General features: G+C 42.5%; 1 protein-coding gene across 1 annotated transcript in view; it reads right to left on the bottom strand.

Annotated features, from left to right (window-relative positions):
* galr1b (galanin receptor 1b) overlaps positions 1-10,370 on the bottom strand; it is a 31,665-nt gene extending 21,295 nt beyond the window's left edge. The window contains exons 1-2 of the mRNA XM_020537196.2: positions 9,711-10,370; positions 8,716-8,778 (exon numbers count right to left, since the gene is read on the bottom strand). Coding sequence (XP_020392785.1) covers positions 8,716-8,778; positions 9,711-10,370 — 723 coding nt within the window. The remainder of the gene's footprint in view (positions 1-8,715; positions 8,779-9,710) is intronic.
* Positions 10,371-15,182: the final 4,812 nt, after the last annotated feature.

Here is a 15,182-nt window from a genome sequence, read left to right as displayed (position 1 = left end):
TTTTCTGAAGAAGGGTCTAGGGCCAAAACGTCAGCCTTCCTGCTCCTCTGATGCTGCTTGGCCTGCTGTGTTCATCCAGCTCTACACCATGTTATCTCAGATTCTCCAGCATCTGCAGTTCCTACTATCTCTAAGACCTGGAAGATACTCAGGTTCGGGCTAACATATGGCATGTAACATTCATGCCTCACAAGGGTCAGGCAATGACCAACTCCAAAACAGGAGAGAACCTAACTATCAGCCCTTGACATTCAAATACTTTACCATCACTGAATCCCCCTCTTATCAATATCCTGGTGCTTACTATTGACCAGAACTGGATTACTATATAAATACAGTGACTACAAGAGTGGGACAGAGACCAGGAATACTGTGGCAAATGACTCACCTCCTGACTCCCCATAACCTGTCCACCATCTTCAAGGCACAATTTAGGAGTGTGATGGAATGGTCCCTATCTGCCTGGATGATTTCTACTCCAACAACAGCTTGACACCATCCAGGACAAAGCTGTCCATTTAATTTGCACCACACCTTCAAAAATTCACTCTCTCTGCCACTGCTGCTCATTATCAGCTGAATGTACCGTTTACAAGATGCACTGGTGAAATTCTCCAAAGTCCGTAGTCTGCACCTGTCAAACATATGACCACTACTATCTAGAAGCAGATACACTGGAATACAACAACCTGCAACTTCCTCTCTTATCCACTCACTATACTGACTTGGAAATATAAAGCTTTTCCTTCAGTGTCACTGGGCCAAAATCTGTACTCCTTTTCTAACAGCAGGGTTGGTATCCCAAAACCCCACAGACTTGAGCTGTTCAAGAAGGTAGCTCACCATCACCTTCAAGGGCAATTGGGGAAAGGCGATAAATGCTGACCAATCCAGCAAGGCCCATAAATGAATTAAAAGATTGCTGGGAAAAGTGTTGAATTTTTCTTATTGCTTGTCTTATAGCTTACTTTTTTTTCATGTAATAAACATACGTTCTTTTATTAGAATTACACTAGCAGCCTCATGATTATTTTCAGTGACTGATAACCATGGCAACTAAATTACAAATATAAAACATTATCTATCAAGTCAGATTTTTTGTCAATCCTGATGCCATATTTGACCCCTAATCTTATTGTCCCTAACCATACCAGGTCCAACAACTGAGCTACCTCTGGGTCCATGACCACCTTCTTTTGCTCTCTTGATCTACCCTAATCAGGGCATCAGTCCAAATTGTCATGGTCCTGTCACCAGACTCATTACACAGTGGGTTCCACTTGACTCTGGTATAAAACAGCTTCCAGGCTCCACAAGCTGTATCTAAGCTAATCGCTAGCTGCTTCAGCACATCAATTTGAATTGTTATACTTCTGATGAGGCTCTGACCAGTTCACAAAAAGATTTTGTGAGCATGAATATGCAAAATGAACAAAGCATTTTGTAATCTAAATGCATGGCACCTTATACTGTACTGGTATTATTTTACTCAGCACCCATTTACAAAGATCCTGCTGCTTAGGTTGGTTTTGATGGTTAGAAATCAGAATTGGGATGGGCATTCTAGTGGCTGCATTCTTATGTTTTCAAATCTGATTCTGTTCTGGGAAATACGCACAGTTAGAACCCATAGCTGTGTATATTGTTCAAGTTCAGTTAAAGCCTTCTAAAGCCTTGTAGTTACTGACTGATAGAAACACAGAGAGATAACTGTTCTAGTGAACACTACCTGTGGCAGAAACATTTAGAGTATCCCACTGCGAGCACTTTGGTGCACAAATATTTTACAGCAACATTTAGCCAAACAGAATTCCATTAACACAACGAAATAGTAACTTCTTGACTTTTGACTAACTTACCTCCTATGCGTTCATCAATTTGATATAATTGTTTGTTAGCTCATTATTTGTTCGAGGTATAATTAAAATAAAATGTATGTAACGTTTATGTTTGGAGGGAGAAGCAGCAGAGAAAATGAATGGCAGATTTGATGGACAGGATGCAGTTGATTTAATGCACAGACAGACAGAAGTGGAGATCCATGACAGTCTAGCTTCTGGGGAGAAGCTGACGCCAGTGAATAAACAAACAAACATACTTCATACTAACTGTATTCCTTAAATCGTAAAGAGCGTATCTTTTTACTTTTCTGTACTTTTGATTGTGGACTGAAATGGGAAATGGACTGGTTTGAAAGCAAAGGATTGTGGCAAGGATTACTGCACCTTTTAAAAGCAAGTTACCAGCACTTATTGTAAGGATTGTTTACAATACTGTTTGTTCAACCAGTGCATACAGCTACTACAGATGAACTGAAGCAGTGCAGTGTGTACAAATGGAGATCTGACCGACAAGTGCCTGGTTTAATGAGGGGTAATACTGGACTCAAATGTTATCTCTGTTTCTCTCTCCACAAATGCTGCCAGATCTCCTGAGTTTCTCCAGTATTTTCTGTGCTTGATTTAGATTTCCAGCATCTGCATTATTTTGCTTTTAACAAGTAGCTGATCGGTCTATGGATGGGTGACCAAATGTCAATGAAAAAGGCATTCTGCCTGTCAACAACTATGTGATTGGCTCAGAAGCAACAGAACAACTTACAAACCGAAAGACCTGTGGATGCTGGAAATCAGGAACAAAAACAAAGTTGCTGGAAAAGCTCAGCAGGTCTGGCAGCATCTGTGAAGGAAAAAACAGAATTAATGTTTTGGGTCCAGTGACCCTTCCTCAGAACAGTTTGTTGGTATGAATCTTTGGACAGAAGCCATTTGTAAAGAAGATGAGCTGTCTTTTTATCTGTAGTAAAAGAAAACTCAAGCCGAAGAACATCTACGTTCTGCTCGCAAAAAAGACCCTGAACTATCTGTTGCCTGCCACTTCAATGCACCACCCTGCTCCCTGGCCAACATCTCTGTCTCTGGCTTGCTGCAGTGTTCCAGTGAAGCCCAATGCAAGCTGGAGGAAGAACACCTCATTTTCCGCTTGGGGACCCTACAGCCCTCCGGACTCAATATTGAGTTCAATAGTTTTAGGGCCTAAACTCTCCCACGTCCCAGCCCCTCACCCCACACACCAGGCCTTGTTACCACATAGCCTGCCATTACACACCCCCTGTTGTTAGTCACGAACAGTCCCCATTAACGACTATCCACCCTCCCAGCCTGATCGTTAGCAACTCCTTTGTCTGTCCACTGTCTTTCTCTCTCTCTGGGCTCTACCCTATTGTTTACTCCCTACCCCACCCACCTCCCTATTTTCTGCATATAAACTGACATTTTCCCAGCCACCATCAGTTCTGAGGAAGGGTCATCGGACCCGAAACGTTAACTCTGTTTTCTCCTTCACAGATGCTGCCAGACCTGCTGAGCTTTTCCAGCAGCTTTGTCTTTGTTCCTGAAGAAAGCCAGTTTATTTTCCTTCATCAGTTGCTGTAAGTTATGGCTTTTCACCAATAAATGGGACTTTGTCAGTGTGAACCAGTCAACTTGTGTCTCCTGCAAACAAGTACCTGGAGAAGGTAGATTATGGAGCAGCAGGACCTGGCAAGCCAAGGGAATTTTTACTGCAAACTCTGGACAAAGACCATTAAACAGCTTTTCCAATCTTTCCTCTGCCCCGGACACACATGTTTTTGTTTTTTATTTCTCCTGTCTATGTATGTGTGTAGGAGAATTTGATAAGGCAGTTAGAGTTTCAACCAGTAGATTTATATGTCAATGGTTCATAATTATTTACCTGTAGCTGGAATCGATTTATTCGTAACAAATAGTAGGCATTGTTAAATACAGAAACCTGATCCATGCTTTCTGTCAGCCTGGGTTGAAAAGACAGGTAAATTGGGGAATTTCACGCACTTCTATAAAATCTTTAACTTTTGTGATGATTCCACCAATAGTTGGGCTGGATTTCCAGTGTACTACCCCAGTGAGGCATAACAAAATCCACTCCACATTTTAGATAGCACTCTGCAATGCTGGATAACTGACACCTGCTTTATTTTGGCAAGGTTAGCGCATACAGTAAATGAGATGATAATGATGATAAATGGCATCTATGACATTAGCACCTCATACATGCTTGTCATTTAAAGGTGCAGTTTTCTATTGGAAACAGAATATCAGTCAGCATTGATCAGAAAATAGAAGAGTTAGGTGTGAAGTAGAATTTCCTGACATCAATTCTACATTTGCACAAACTAATAAATTTATGCAGAGATTCATTATACTTGTTAGTGTAATACCAACAGACTGAGTTTATAAATGCTATCAGGTTCTGTATCTAGTGAAATAACTCCAGGTGCTGTCATCAAGTCACCCTTTATTTACACGTGAAAAGTCTCCCTCGGAGCCAGCTCTCAGAGTGAACAGGATGTCTGACACTCCTGTTTTTATCTATCAGCCAAGACTCCCTGATTGGAGCAGATTAACAGCCCAAGTCAGGGAACTCATATTTTATGCGGGCCACCTGGCTGACCTCATTACAATCACTACATCCCTCCCCCTGAGTCCAAGGACATCGGCTGGTTCTTTATTTTGTAGCTCCTCCTGGGGTGTTTCAGCATCGGGTCAGGTTCCTCCAACTGTGTCTCTGGTATAGTTGGCGTGTAACCCACCATAGCTTGCCTCTTGTATCCGGAGAATTTCGGAAGAAATTCATTCTCCTCTTCAGGTAGCAAAGATTAGAAGTGGAGACATCCACCATGTTCATTTCAGATTCCTAGGTATCTTCAACACTTGACAGAGAGGGAGAATCCATGGGTACCGGAAGAGTCGGAAAGGCTATTGAGCAGCTGGGCATGTTTTGCTCCTGCACCGTTTGTGAGTTTGCAGCTTTCATATGATCCATCTGCTTGCTCAGGACCAGTGCACCTACCTGAACTTTATACATCACTTCTCTCTCACTTAGCAGATTCTTGTGTCTGGCAGTGGCATTCCTGATGCCGTTTCACCTACCCCCCTCCACCACCCACACCCCTCCCAACCCAAAAGATCCAGGAAGATCAGATTTAACCTGGTGTGGAGTCTTCGCCCCATTAGCATCTCTTTTGAAGCTATCCCTGTAGTTGCATGAAGGGTGATCTTATAATCAAATAGGGACCAGGACAGTTTGGTATCTAGTGACGCTGTGGGCTGCTTCTTCAAGCCTGCCTTCAAAGTTTGGACTGCTCTTTCTGCCAGGCCATTAGGTGATGGATGGTGTGGAGCTGTCCTTACGTTGAATACTATTCAACTTTAGGAAATGCTCAAAATCCCTGCTGGTAAGTGATGGTCTGTTATCTTTAACCAACATTTCCGGAGTCCATGCATTGCAAAGGATGAGCGCCATTTTTCTATTGTTGTCCTCATGTTTGACGAATCAACTCTCTGCCTGTTCAGCTATTTTGAGTGGGTGCCCACAATGACTGAGAACATGAAAGGACCTGCATAGTTGACATGTAATTGAGTCCAGGGTTTACCAGCCATTCCCAAGAATGTGGGGGAGCATGTAAACAATCATTACACCTAGATTAAACTATCTTCAAAACTTGGTTTCAAAGCAATAATTCCGCTGGGACGATTCACAGTACAGTCCATATGACATGTAATTTTATTAGGGCTATCTTGATTTGATAAAATAAGGAATGATACAACACAGGAGGAGGACATTCGGTCCATTCCGACTGTGCAAGTCCAATGAAAGACCTATCCAAACAGTTGCATGGTCCAGTCCTTCCCTGTATCTTTTTGAGAAAAGTTTGAAACTTATAAATGTTTAGACAAATTTGGATGTACTCTTCGGTATACGCTTACAAGAACACAGAAAGCTAGCACATAGGGGCAGCAATCAAATAGGAAGGCAAATGGAATGTTGGCCTTGTTGCATGGAAATTGGCATGAAAGAATAAGTAAGGCTTACTGCAATTGTACCAGTTTTTGGAGAAATTACACTTTATGTACTATGTACAATTTTGCTCTGCATATTTAAGGATTGCAATTGACACAGTGAAGGTTCACCAAATTTGCTCCTATAATGAAAATGTTAGCCTTTGTTGACAGACTGTGTCTATACTCTCATTGAAGCATACAAGATCCTGAAGGCAAATAACAGGGTAAACACACAGAGGTTGCTTCCCCGATTAGGGAATACAGGAAACAGGAATACAGCCTCAGGATAAGAGGACATTCATTTAGGACGAAAATGAGGAGAAATTTCTTCAAAGGATTATGAATCATTGGAATTCTCCACTTCAATGTGTTGTGGATACGCTATCATTGAAAGTATTTAAGGTTGAGATAGACATTTTGTCTGTCAGAGATATAAAGGGACTTGGGTACCACATAAGAAAGTGAGGGTAAGACCAAAGATCAGTCATGACTATACTGAATAGCAGAATATTTTATGTTCTTACGTTTTTAATGACTATGTGAAGGTGAATACATGACTGCTTTCCTGTTTAGATGTGTAAGATTGCCCTTATGAAATAAAGTTTAAGAAAAGAAACATGATATATGTTAATTGCATAAGCTTAATGTTATAGCATGCACACTACTACTGACATCTCAAATGAATCATTATATTTATATTTAAATAGGAGTTTATCACAATTGCGACATACGATTCTATAAACCATCTTCTGTGAAATTCCGTTACAAATCTGGTGTCAAATCATTATTCATCATTGACACGATCTAATCAACTATCAAATGTATTTTGCTGGGTTCACAAATGTCGTACAATTTAATTTCTATTACTATTTAATTTCATTACAGCAAACAAAAATTTGCTGAAATTGCTTGAAAGGAAACTCTGCCAGATCAATTCACAAACAAATAACATTTCAGTAACACCAATCTATAGAAACTCTTCCCTGTGGTTAGCAATTCTGGGTGTGAACTGATTCTCATTATTTAAATTTCAGAAATCAGAGAATCATAGAATCCCTAAAGTGCGGAAACAGGCCATTTGGCCCATCGAGTCCACATTGACCCAGACCCACCCTCCTATCCTATCCCTGTAACTCTGCATTTCCCATGGTTAATCCACATAATCTGCACATCCTTGGACACTATTGGCAATTTAGCATGGCCAATCTACCTCACCTGCACACCCTTGGGCTGTGGGAGGAAACCAAAGCACCCAGAGGAAACTCTCGCCGACATGGGGAGAATGTACAAACTCCACACAGACAGTCTTCTGAGGGTGGAATTGAACTCAGGTGCTGTGATGCAGCAGTGCTAACCATTGAACCACTGTGTGACCATAGTAACTTGGAAGTAACTTAAAAAAATTGTAAGTGGCATTTAGATGCACATTACAGAAATGGATTTGAGATTTTCAATGTAAATGAAATTAATTTGTCAATTCCACACACATTTTGCAAGCTTAACATGTAATTGTACTTAATTGCAATAAGTCTACAATGTGGGGATGTGTGCTTACCTATATAAGAGCGCAACCTTAAGGTGTGTATTTTAATTGCTATAACTGAGCAAACACTGCTCAGCCGTTGCCAACAGAATGCAATCACTATTTCTACTCCTTCTTTCATGTTCATTCCATTGTAATATAATTTATTTCTTTGAGTAGCTTTATCTTCACTCTTTTTTATTCATTTATTATATGTAGGCATCACTGGGTAAGCCAGCATTTATTGCTCAACCATTAATACATTGTATACTTGAGTTCTATCCTTTCTTACTTTGACAAAAGGCCTTATATATCAGGTGGAAAAGTGTTTGCAGGGAAATAAAAGAGAAAAATGTGATACTTTGTAACATTTAAATGAGAATTGTTTAAATGGAGCTAATGATGTGGATACTAATACTCCCCACTTGTCAGGATGAGTGCAGCTCCAGTCACACTCAAGACGTTTGACACCATCCAGGACAAAGCAGCTCTTTTGATTAACACAACATCCACAAACATGCATTTCCTTCACCACTGACACTCAGTAGCAGCAATGTGTACCATCTACATGATACACTACATGAACTCACCAAGGCTCCTTAAGGCAGCAGCTCATAATCAACTCACAACCACGACCATCTAAAAGGACAAAGGCAGGAGATGCTACCACCTGCAAATTCCCCTCCAAGTCGCTCACCGTCCTAACTCGGAAATATATCAGCGTTCCTTCAGTGTGACAGCATCAAAATTCTGGAACTCCCTCCCTAACAGCTTTGTGGATTACCTTTCGCACATGGACTGCAGCAGCTCAAGAAATCAGCTCACTGCCACCTTCTCAAGGGCAATGAGAGACGGCCAGTAAATGCTGGTCCAGGCAGTGGCTCCCACATCCCATTAATGAATTAAAAAGCCTTTAATTATGGATTGATTGATAGCTCTTGGGATACATTATCACTTATGAATCAATGAACATAAAACATGTTCCTTTGTTCATTAATTCACAGGATATGGGTACTACTGGCAAAACAACATTCCTTCTCCATTTTTGTCCTTGAGGAGGTGAAGGTAAACCACCTTTTTGAAACATTACATTCCATATTGCGAAGGTGGTGCTGTTAGCAGAAAGTTGTAGGATTTTTACCTATTGGTCATTTATTTCTGCGTAGCCACCCTGAGTTTTGACTGTAAGTCTTGCTGCAGCTTCTAGCAGAATATGTGGAAAACTCCAAACTACAGGCAAATATCTGTGGAATTTTCAAAAGAGGGGTTAGTGAGGAAACTGTTCAGGATGGAAGGGTTTCAGAAAGTGGACCTGTGCGGCATTCCTACCTTCTTGGATCGTTTTGATTTCTTTGACATGTTCTTCACTTTCTTGTGGAGGTGAAACAGAACCTAGAGGAGAGGCAAAAGATCATTAGATTGCAGTGGTGTGAAGGAAGGAGAAGTTTGTTGGATCTTTCCAGCTACACACAGAATCGTAGAGTCATACAGCTGTACAGCATGGAAACAGACCCTTTGGTCCAACTCATCCAGCTGACCAGATATCCTACATAAATCTAGTCGCATTTGCCAGCATTTAGCCCATATCCCTCTAAACACTTCCTGTTGATATACCCATCCAGATGTCTATGTTGTTATTGTACCCATCTCCACCACTTCCTCTGGCAGCTCATTCCATGCAAACACCACCCTCTGCAAGAAAAAGTTGCCCCTTAGGTTCCTTTTATATCTTTCCTCTTTCACCTTAAACCTATGCCCTCTAGTTTAATGACAGCTGGTGAAATCTAGCAGGACAGTTGTATGACACTGAGGCACAGTTGTAGACTGAGCTAAATGCCTTATTTTGCTGAATTTTAGATAAATGATATAGTTCCAGGAATATCTGTCATGAGATCCTCAGCAGTTCCTGCCTGGGTATGGAAACCTTTCTAACAAGCAGGTCGAAGCCACACTCCCGCCGACTGTCAAGATTAAAATGTAACCTTGAAAGAAAAAATGCAATGCAAGCCGTGCCCACATTTTATAATTCCTACACTTTGGAATCTTGTCAAGAGCTCACGGGAAACTCACCTGTTGCATTTTGCTGAAGTAGTCTTACGGAGAGAGAGCAATTAATACACTCATCGTTTGCACTGAGTGTAAAATTAAACCTGCTGCCCCCTGTAATCTGTTGCTAGCCTTCCCTTTCTAGTTCCCTCGATCCCCGAATTCAGTTTTCCAGTCGCTCTTCAGGGACAAGGGACACGGGAAGCAGATGCCTTTGGACTTCAAACCATAACAATCACTGCAGGCTGCTATCATTTATTGACCTCCTCTCAAATTACCTTGGCGTAGCAGCAGCAGATCAGCAGCAAGGGCAGTAAGTAACCGATGACCACGATGGTGACCTTGTAGAGCTGCCTGAGGGTGCGATCGTGCCAAACTTCCCAGCAGAAGGAGCAGTTAGGGGCGCGGTGGTAGCCAGTGACCAGGCTCTGGTGCTGAGCGACCGGGACGGCGCTGAGTAAGGACAGCAACCAGATCCCTGCCACTGCCACAGAGGCGTTCCTCTTGTTGCGGATGGCCGGGGGTCGCTTGGAGTGCACCACCGCGATGTAGCGGTCCACCGACATAGTGACCAGCGTGAAGATACTGACCAGCATGGAGACCGTGAAGGAGTAGTGCACCGACTTACAGAGGAAAGCGCCGAAGACCCACTCGGGCAGGGAGTAGATGGTGGCTTGGAAAGGCACACAGCACAGCAGGAAGGACAGGTCAGCCACGCTGAGGTTCAGGATGAACGTGTTGGTGGTGCTCCGAGACCTCCGCGATTTGGTCCTCCCCAGCACCACGATCACCAGGCTGTTGCCCACCATGCCCAGGACGAAGATTAAACTGAAAGCGACTGGCACGATCACCACCTCCGGTCCGCCAGCCACCCCGACAGAGCTCAGGTTCACCCGGGACACACTCTCGTTGCTGGCTTCGTAACTGCCCGGGTCCATCTCTCCCTCTCTGACCCCTGTCGCTGCTTCCAGTCAGGAGACGCTGCTGGATGGAGCCAGGGCACAGGCTGGAGCTGATCTCGGGGGTGGGAAATCAAAGCGTTCCTTTTTCCCCTTAACCCTCCCTCTCCCTTCAGTGACTGGGTATCAGTCTCATCCGATTGCAGCACACTGTAAGGCAAAGGGCGCTTTTACCGTATCTACCCAGCATCTCCACTGTAATTACTCAGATATCAGCTTCTTAAAGAGGCACCGCTTACAATTACTGCCTCTAAATATAATCCAAATGTTGCAGCAGTCATATTCAATTCGGAATGTGGTTCTTTATACATTCGGTACTTAAAACATGAACGCATTAAATTTTATCCGTGGACTGAAGTTCGACGTGTTTCTATCCAGTTGCCTTGTTCAAAACAGGGACAATGACTTGGAATCAATCCTTTGCAACATCCAACCGGCTCAGACTGCGCATTAAGTGCACTAGGCGTAAACAGATAGGGGGTTTCAAACATCTCCTGTTGACATTTAGTTGCACTACCATCGCCTAACTCCTCCCCATGCTCACTGCAGCAAGATCCTGGGTGGGGAAACCAGAAGTGACCTGAATGAGCCACATGAATACCGTGGCCGCAAGAGCAGCTGAGACGCTAGAAATCCTACAGCCAGTAGTTCAACCAGCACCCCCCTCCCCCAAACCTACTCCCCAAAGCTTCTCCACCATCTACAAGGAAGGGGTCAAGAAAAAAAAAGATTATTATTTGGGGAATGTGCCAGAAAAGAAAGTAAGCTCCCTGCCTAAGCCTGGAATGTTTTATGCTTAAATGTATATTAAAAGAAGGGCCTAGGCCAGAAACGTCAGCTTTCCTGCTCCTATGATGCTGCTTGGCCTGCTGTGTTCATCCAGCTCTCCACCCTGTTATCTCAACCTACATGAGTGATGTGGTGGAATATCCTTCATTTCACCAACAACACTCAATAAGCTCCATACCAACCAGACAGAGCTTCATCAACTTCTCAATGCCCACCTTAAATATTCACTGCAATCATGACTGATGAACAGTGACAGCAGTGTGTATTATATACATTTCACACTACGAAACCTGCAAAGTTTTTTCAACAGCTCCTTTGAAACCCACAAACTCTACCACCCAGATGGACTTGAGCAGCAGATGCAGAAGAATAACATTGCTTGCAAGTCCCCTTTTAAATGTCACACCGTCCTGACTTGGAACTGTATTGCCAATCCTTCACCATTGATGAGTCAGAACACTGGAACTGCCCTCACAGCCTCATCATTAGTGGCGCATCAGTTGGACTGTGACTGTTCAAGGAGGTGACTGAGCACCACAGTCTCAAGGACAATTAGGGATGAACACTGAGTGCTGACATCGCCAGTATCACCTACATCTTATGAACAGATAATGAACATAATTCACACAGATTCATTTTCAGTAATTCATAATTAAACCAAAGTACCTAGAATTTTTTGTGCATACTGATTGTGAACATGCATTCAGGATCGGAATCCAACTGTAAACTTGTGCCAGAGAGAGTTAGGATTCCTACTGAAACAATTTTCTACAATTGACCAGTACATTAGCTATAAACACCAACATTACCAATGTGCCTATGTTATCTGTAAATAGTCTCAGTTCACAAAGAAATTTACTGCAAACCATGGACAGCTCTTTAATTTAGTCATCTCAATCACTGATGTAGTGTTGGCGCCTGCTTGCTCATAGACATGAGAAGCCACTGGGATTGGGATGATTCATTTCCTAAGGGGTAGTTTGACAGGCATGGAACAAATAACACACACTCGCAGTTCTGTATCACTTCATTTTCACCAGTCTAAAGGGCCACTTTATCCTAAACTGTTCTTAAGTTCTCAGTCACACACTATCCTATTTCACATCTGGATATATCCCAGGACCATCTGTGGGCTTCTATGTATGAAGGCAAAACCATTAGTGAAACTAAAGTACTGGCAATTAGATATCAATTATTGTACTGCAGCCTGTGCTATCTTAACTTATTAAAACCATATATTACTGAACAAACTCTGAAACTGCCTGGTTTTCATATGCAAACCATACCAAGGATGTAGGTGTTGAGAAAATAAGGGAGCGCTATGTCAGGAAACTTCCTGATGCATTCCTGTTGTTGGAGGGGCACGGCAAACCAGCATATCCAACACCTTAAGTAGCGGAGATTTTGCGGTCTCACTGGCATTTTGCCATTGGCAGAGTAGGTTCCTGCCATGTACAGAGGTGAACAGCTCAATGCCTCTGGCTGTTTTGGGTCATTCAGCATTATAAGCGGGGCCTGTCTTTATCAAAAGCAGGAACAGTTCTGAAGAAGGGTCCCAACCCAAAATGTCAACTTGCCTGCTCCTCTGATGCTGCCTGACCTGCTGTGTGCCTCCAGCTCCACACTGTGTTGTCTCCCACTTGCTATCTTTGCGTTGAGGCAGCTTTGTGGTCCCTGACTTAGCCTGTCCTATTGGGGAGAGATTACACTAGCAGCATCAGTAGCCCAGCGACTATGTTTAATAAGCTGCTGAATGCAGACACAGCCAGTAAGGAGGCCTGCACTGAGAAGATCACTGAGCAGTCTGGCTCCAAGCAGAGCTGCATTGGGAATTCCCATTTGGACTCCTTTTGGTATCCTAAAGACCACAGTAAAACACAGCCACATCTGCATCAATCTCACCAGAAGAAGTTGTGAAGCTAAATTTGTAGAAAGTAGGAGCAGGAGGAGGCCATTCAGCCCATTGAGTCTGATCTGCAATTCAATATAATCATGACTGATCCGCTATCTGAATGTCAGATCTCAATACCACATTCCTGCTTTCTCCCCATACCCATTGGTGCCTTTAAAGTACCCTTCTGAGGAAGAGTCACTCAACCTGAAACATCAACTCTGATTTCTCTCCACAGATGTTTCCAGACCTGCTGAGCTTTTCCAGCAATTTCTATTTTTGTTTCTGATTTACAGCATCCGCAGTTCTTTTGGGCTTTTTTTTCAAAAATTCTCTATCTCTTTTTTGGAAATATTCAATGACTTCTTCTATAGCCTTCTGTGACCCTTTGAGTGAAGAAATATTTCCTTATCTTAGTTCTAAATGGCCTTTGCAACATCTAACCAGCTCAAATCTCTGGTCTAAATCCCCAGCCAAGGGAAACACCCTCTCTGCATCTCGTCTATCCAGCCCTGTTAGACTTTTACACATTTCACACGGTGGAAACACATTTTGGGCAGCATGGTGGCTCAGTGTTTAGCACTGCTGCCTCATAATGCCAGGAGCCGAAGTTTGATTCCAGCCTTGGGTGACTGTCTGCGTGTTCTCTGCATGTTCTCTCCATGTCTGCATGGGTTTCCTCCGGGTGCTCCGGTTTCCTTCGACAGTCCAATGATATGCAGGTTAAGTGGATTGGCCATGCTAAATTGTCCCATAGTGTCCAGGGATGTACAGGCTAGGTGGATTGGCCATGCTAAATTTGCGGTTAAACGGATGCTCTTAGGAGGGTTGTCAGTGTAGATCTGATGGGCCAAATGGCCTCTACTTGCACTATAGGAATTCGATGATTCAAATTCCCTCTCATCCCTCTAAATTCTCATGAATACAAGTTCAGTCAAACCAATCTCTCCGCACAACACAGAACTACTGTTCTTGATATCAGCCTAATCAACCTCCAGTGCACTCCTTTTCAGGGCAAGAACAACCTTTCTTAGGTAGGGAGATCAAAACTGCATGCACTAGTCCAGGTATGGTCACACTAATGCCCTGTACAACTGCAGAAAGACATCCCTAATTCCAACTTTAAATACTCTTGTAACGAAGGCTAATAGGCCATATTTGCATTCCTAAGCACCTGTTCTTTCCTGTTTACCTACCTATAGAAGCTATTATTGTCCGTTTTTATGTTTTTTATTTTGCTAGTTTACATTCATATTCTATTCTCTGTTTCTTGGCCTTCCTTTGCGGTATTGTAAACTACTCCTAATCCTCAGGTTTTTTTTATTATTTCTGATAACATTATAATCTTGTTCAATCCCTATCTTCCCTTAGCCACAGTTGACTAACATTTTAAAGTTTGAGTCTCAAAGAATGGACAGTTGCTATGTACTATGTAATAATCATTTTTTAAAGATTATCCATTGCCTATGTACTGTCATATCTTTTCATGTATTGAGCCAACTGCCCTTAGCCAATTTGCCCTCATACCTTCATTATTCGTTTTGTTCCTGGCTTCAGATTGAACTACCTCACTTTTGAACATAATGTAAAGTTCAATCTTATAAAAGTCACACATTTTACACTAATACTTTAGAAAAAAAAAATTTGCCAATTTTAGATCAGTGGTTAAACACACTAATTGGTTTTGTGTATCAGTCGTACTCCAAAGACTTGAACACCAAATCTAGGTTGACCCTCCAGAGCTGTACAGAGGGTGTGACATTGTTTCAAGTGCCATTTTTCATATAAGACGTGAAGTTAAGTCTTTGTAAGCCCTCATGGGTCTACACAAAAGATCCTAAAGCAGAACTTCAAAGAGGATCTGGAGCTCTCCCCAACATTGCTAAAATAAAAGCAAGATATTATAGATGCTAAAGATCTGAAATAGAAGACCCGATGTTTCAAGTCTGACTGCATTTGTGGAAAGCATGCATTTAAAATCTAATATGACTCATCTTGAGAACTGACATCAGTCTGCACAATAGTAAAAACAAAATGACCTAGATTAGTTATTAGATTGGAGGGAAAGACCCTCCATTGGATTGATAGTAGATACTACTGTGGCCTCTTAT

The sequence above is a fragment of the Rhincodon typus genome, chromosome 15 (assembly GCF_021869965.1).
Source record: "Rhincodon typus isolate 14 chromosome 15, sRhiTyp1.1, whole genome shotgun sequence".
Taxonomy (NCBI): Eukaryota; Metazoa; Chordata; class Chondrichthyes; order Orectolobiformes; family Rhincodontidae; genus Rhincodon; species Rhincodon typus.
Note: the sequence above shows the minus strand (reverse complement) of the source record. Positions and strands in the feature narration are given on the sequence as shown.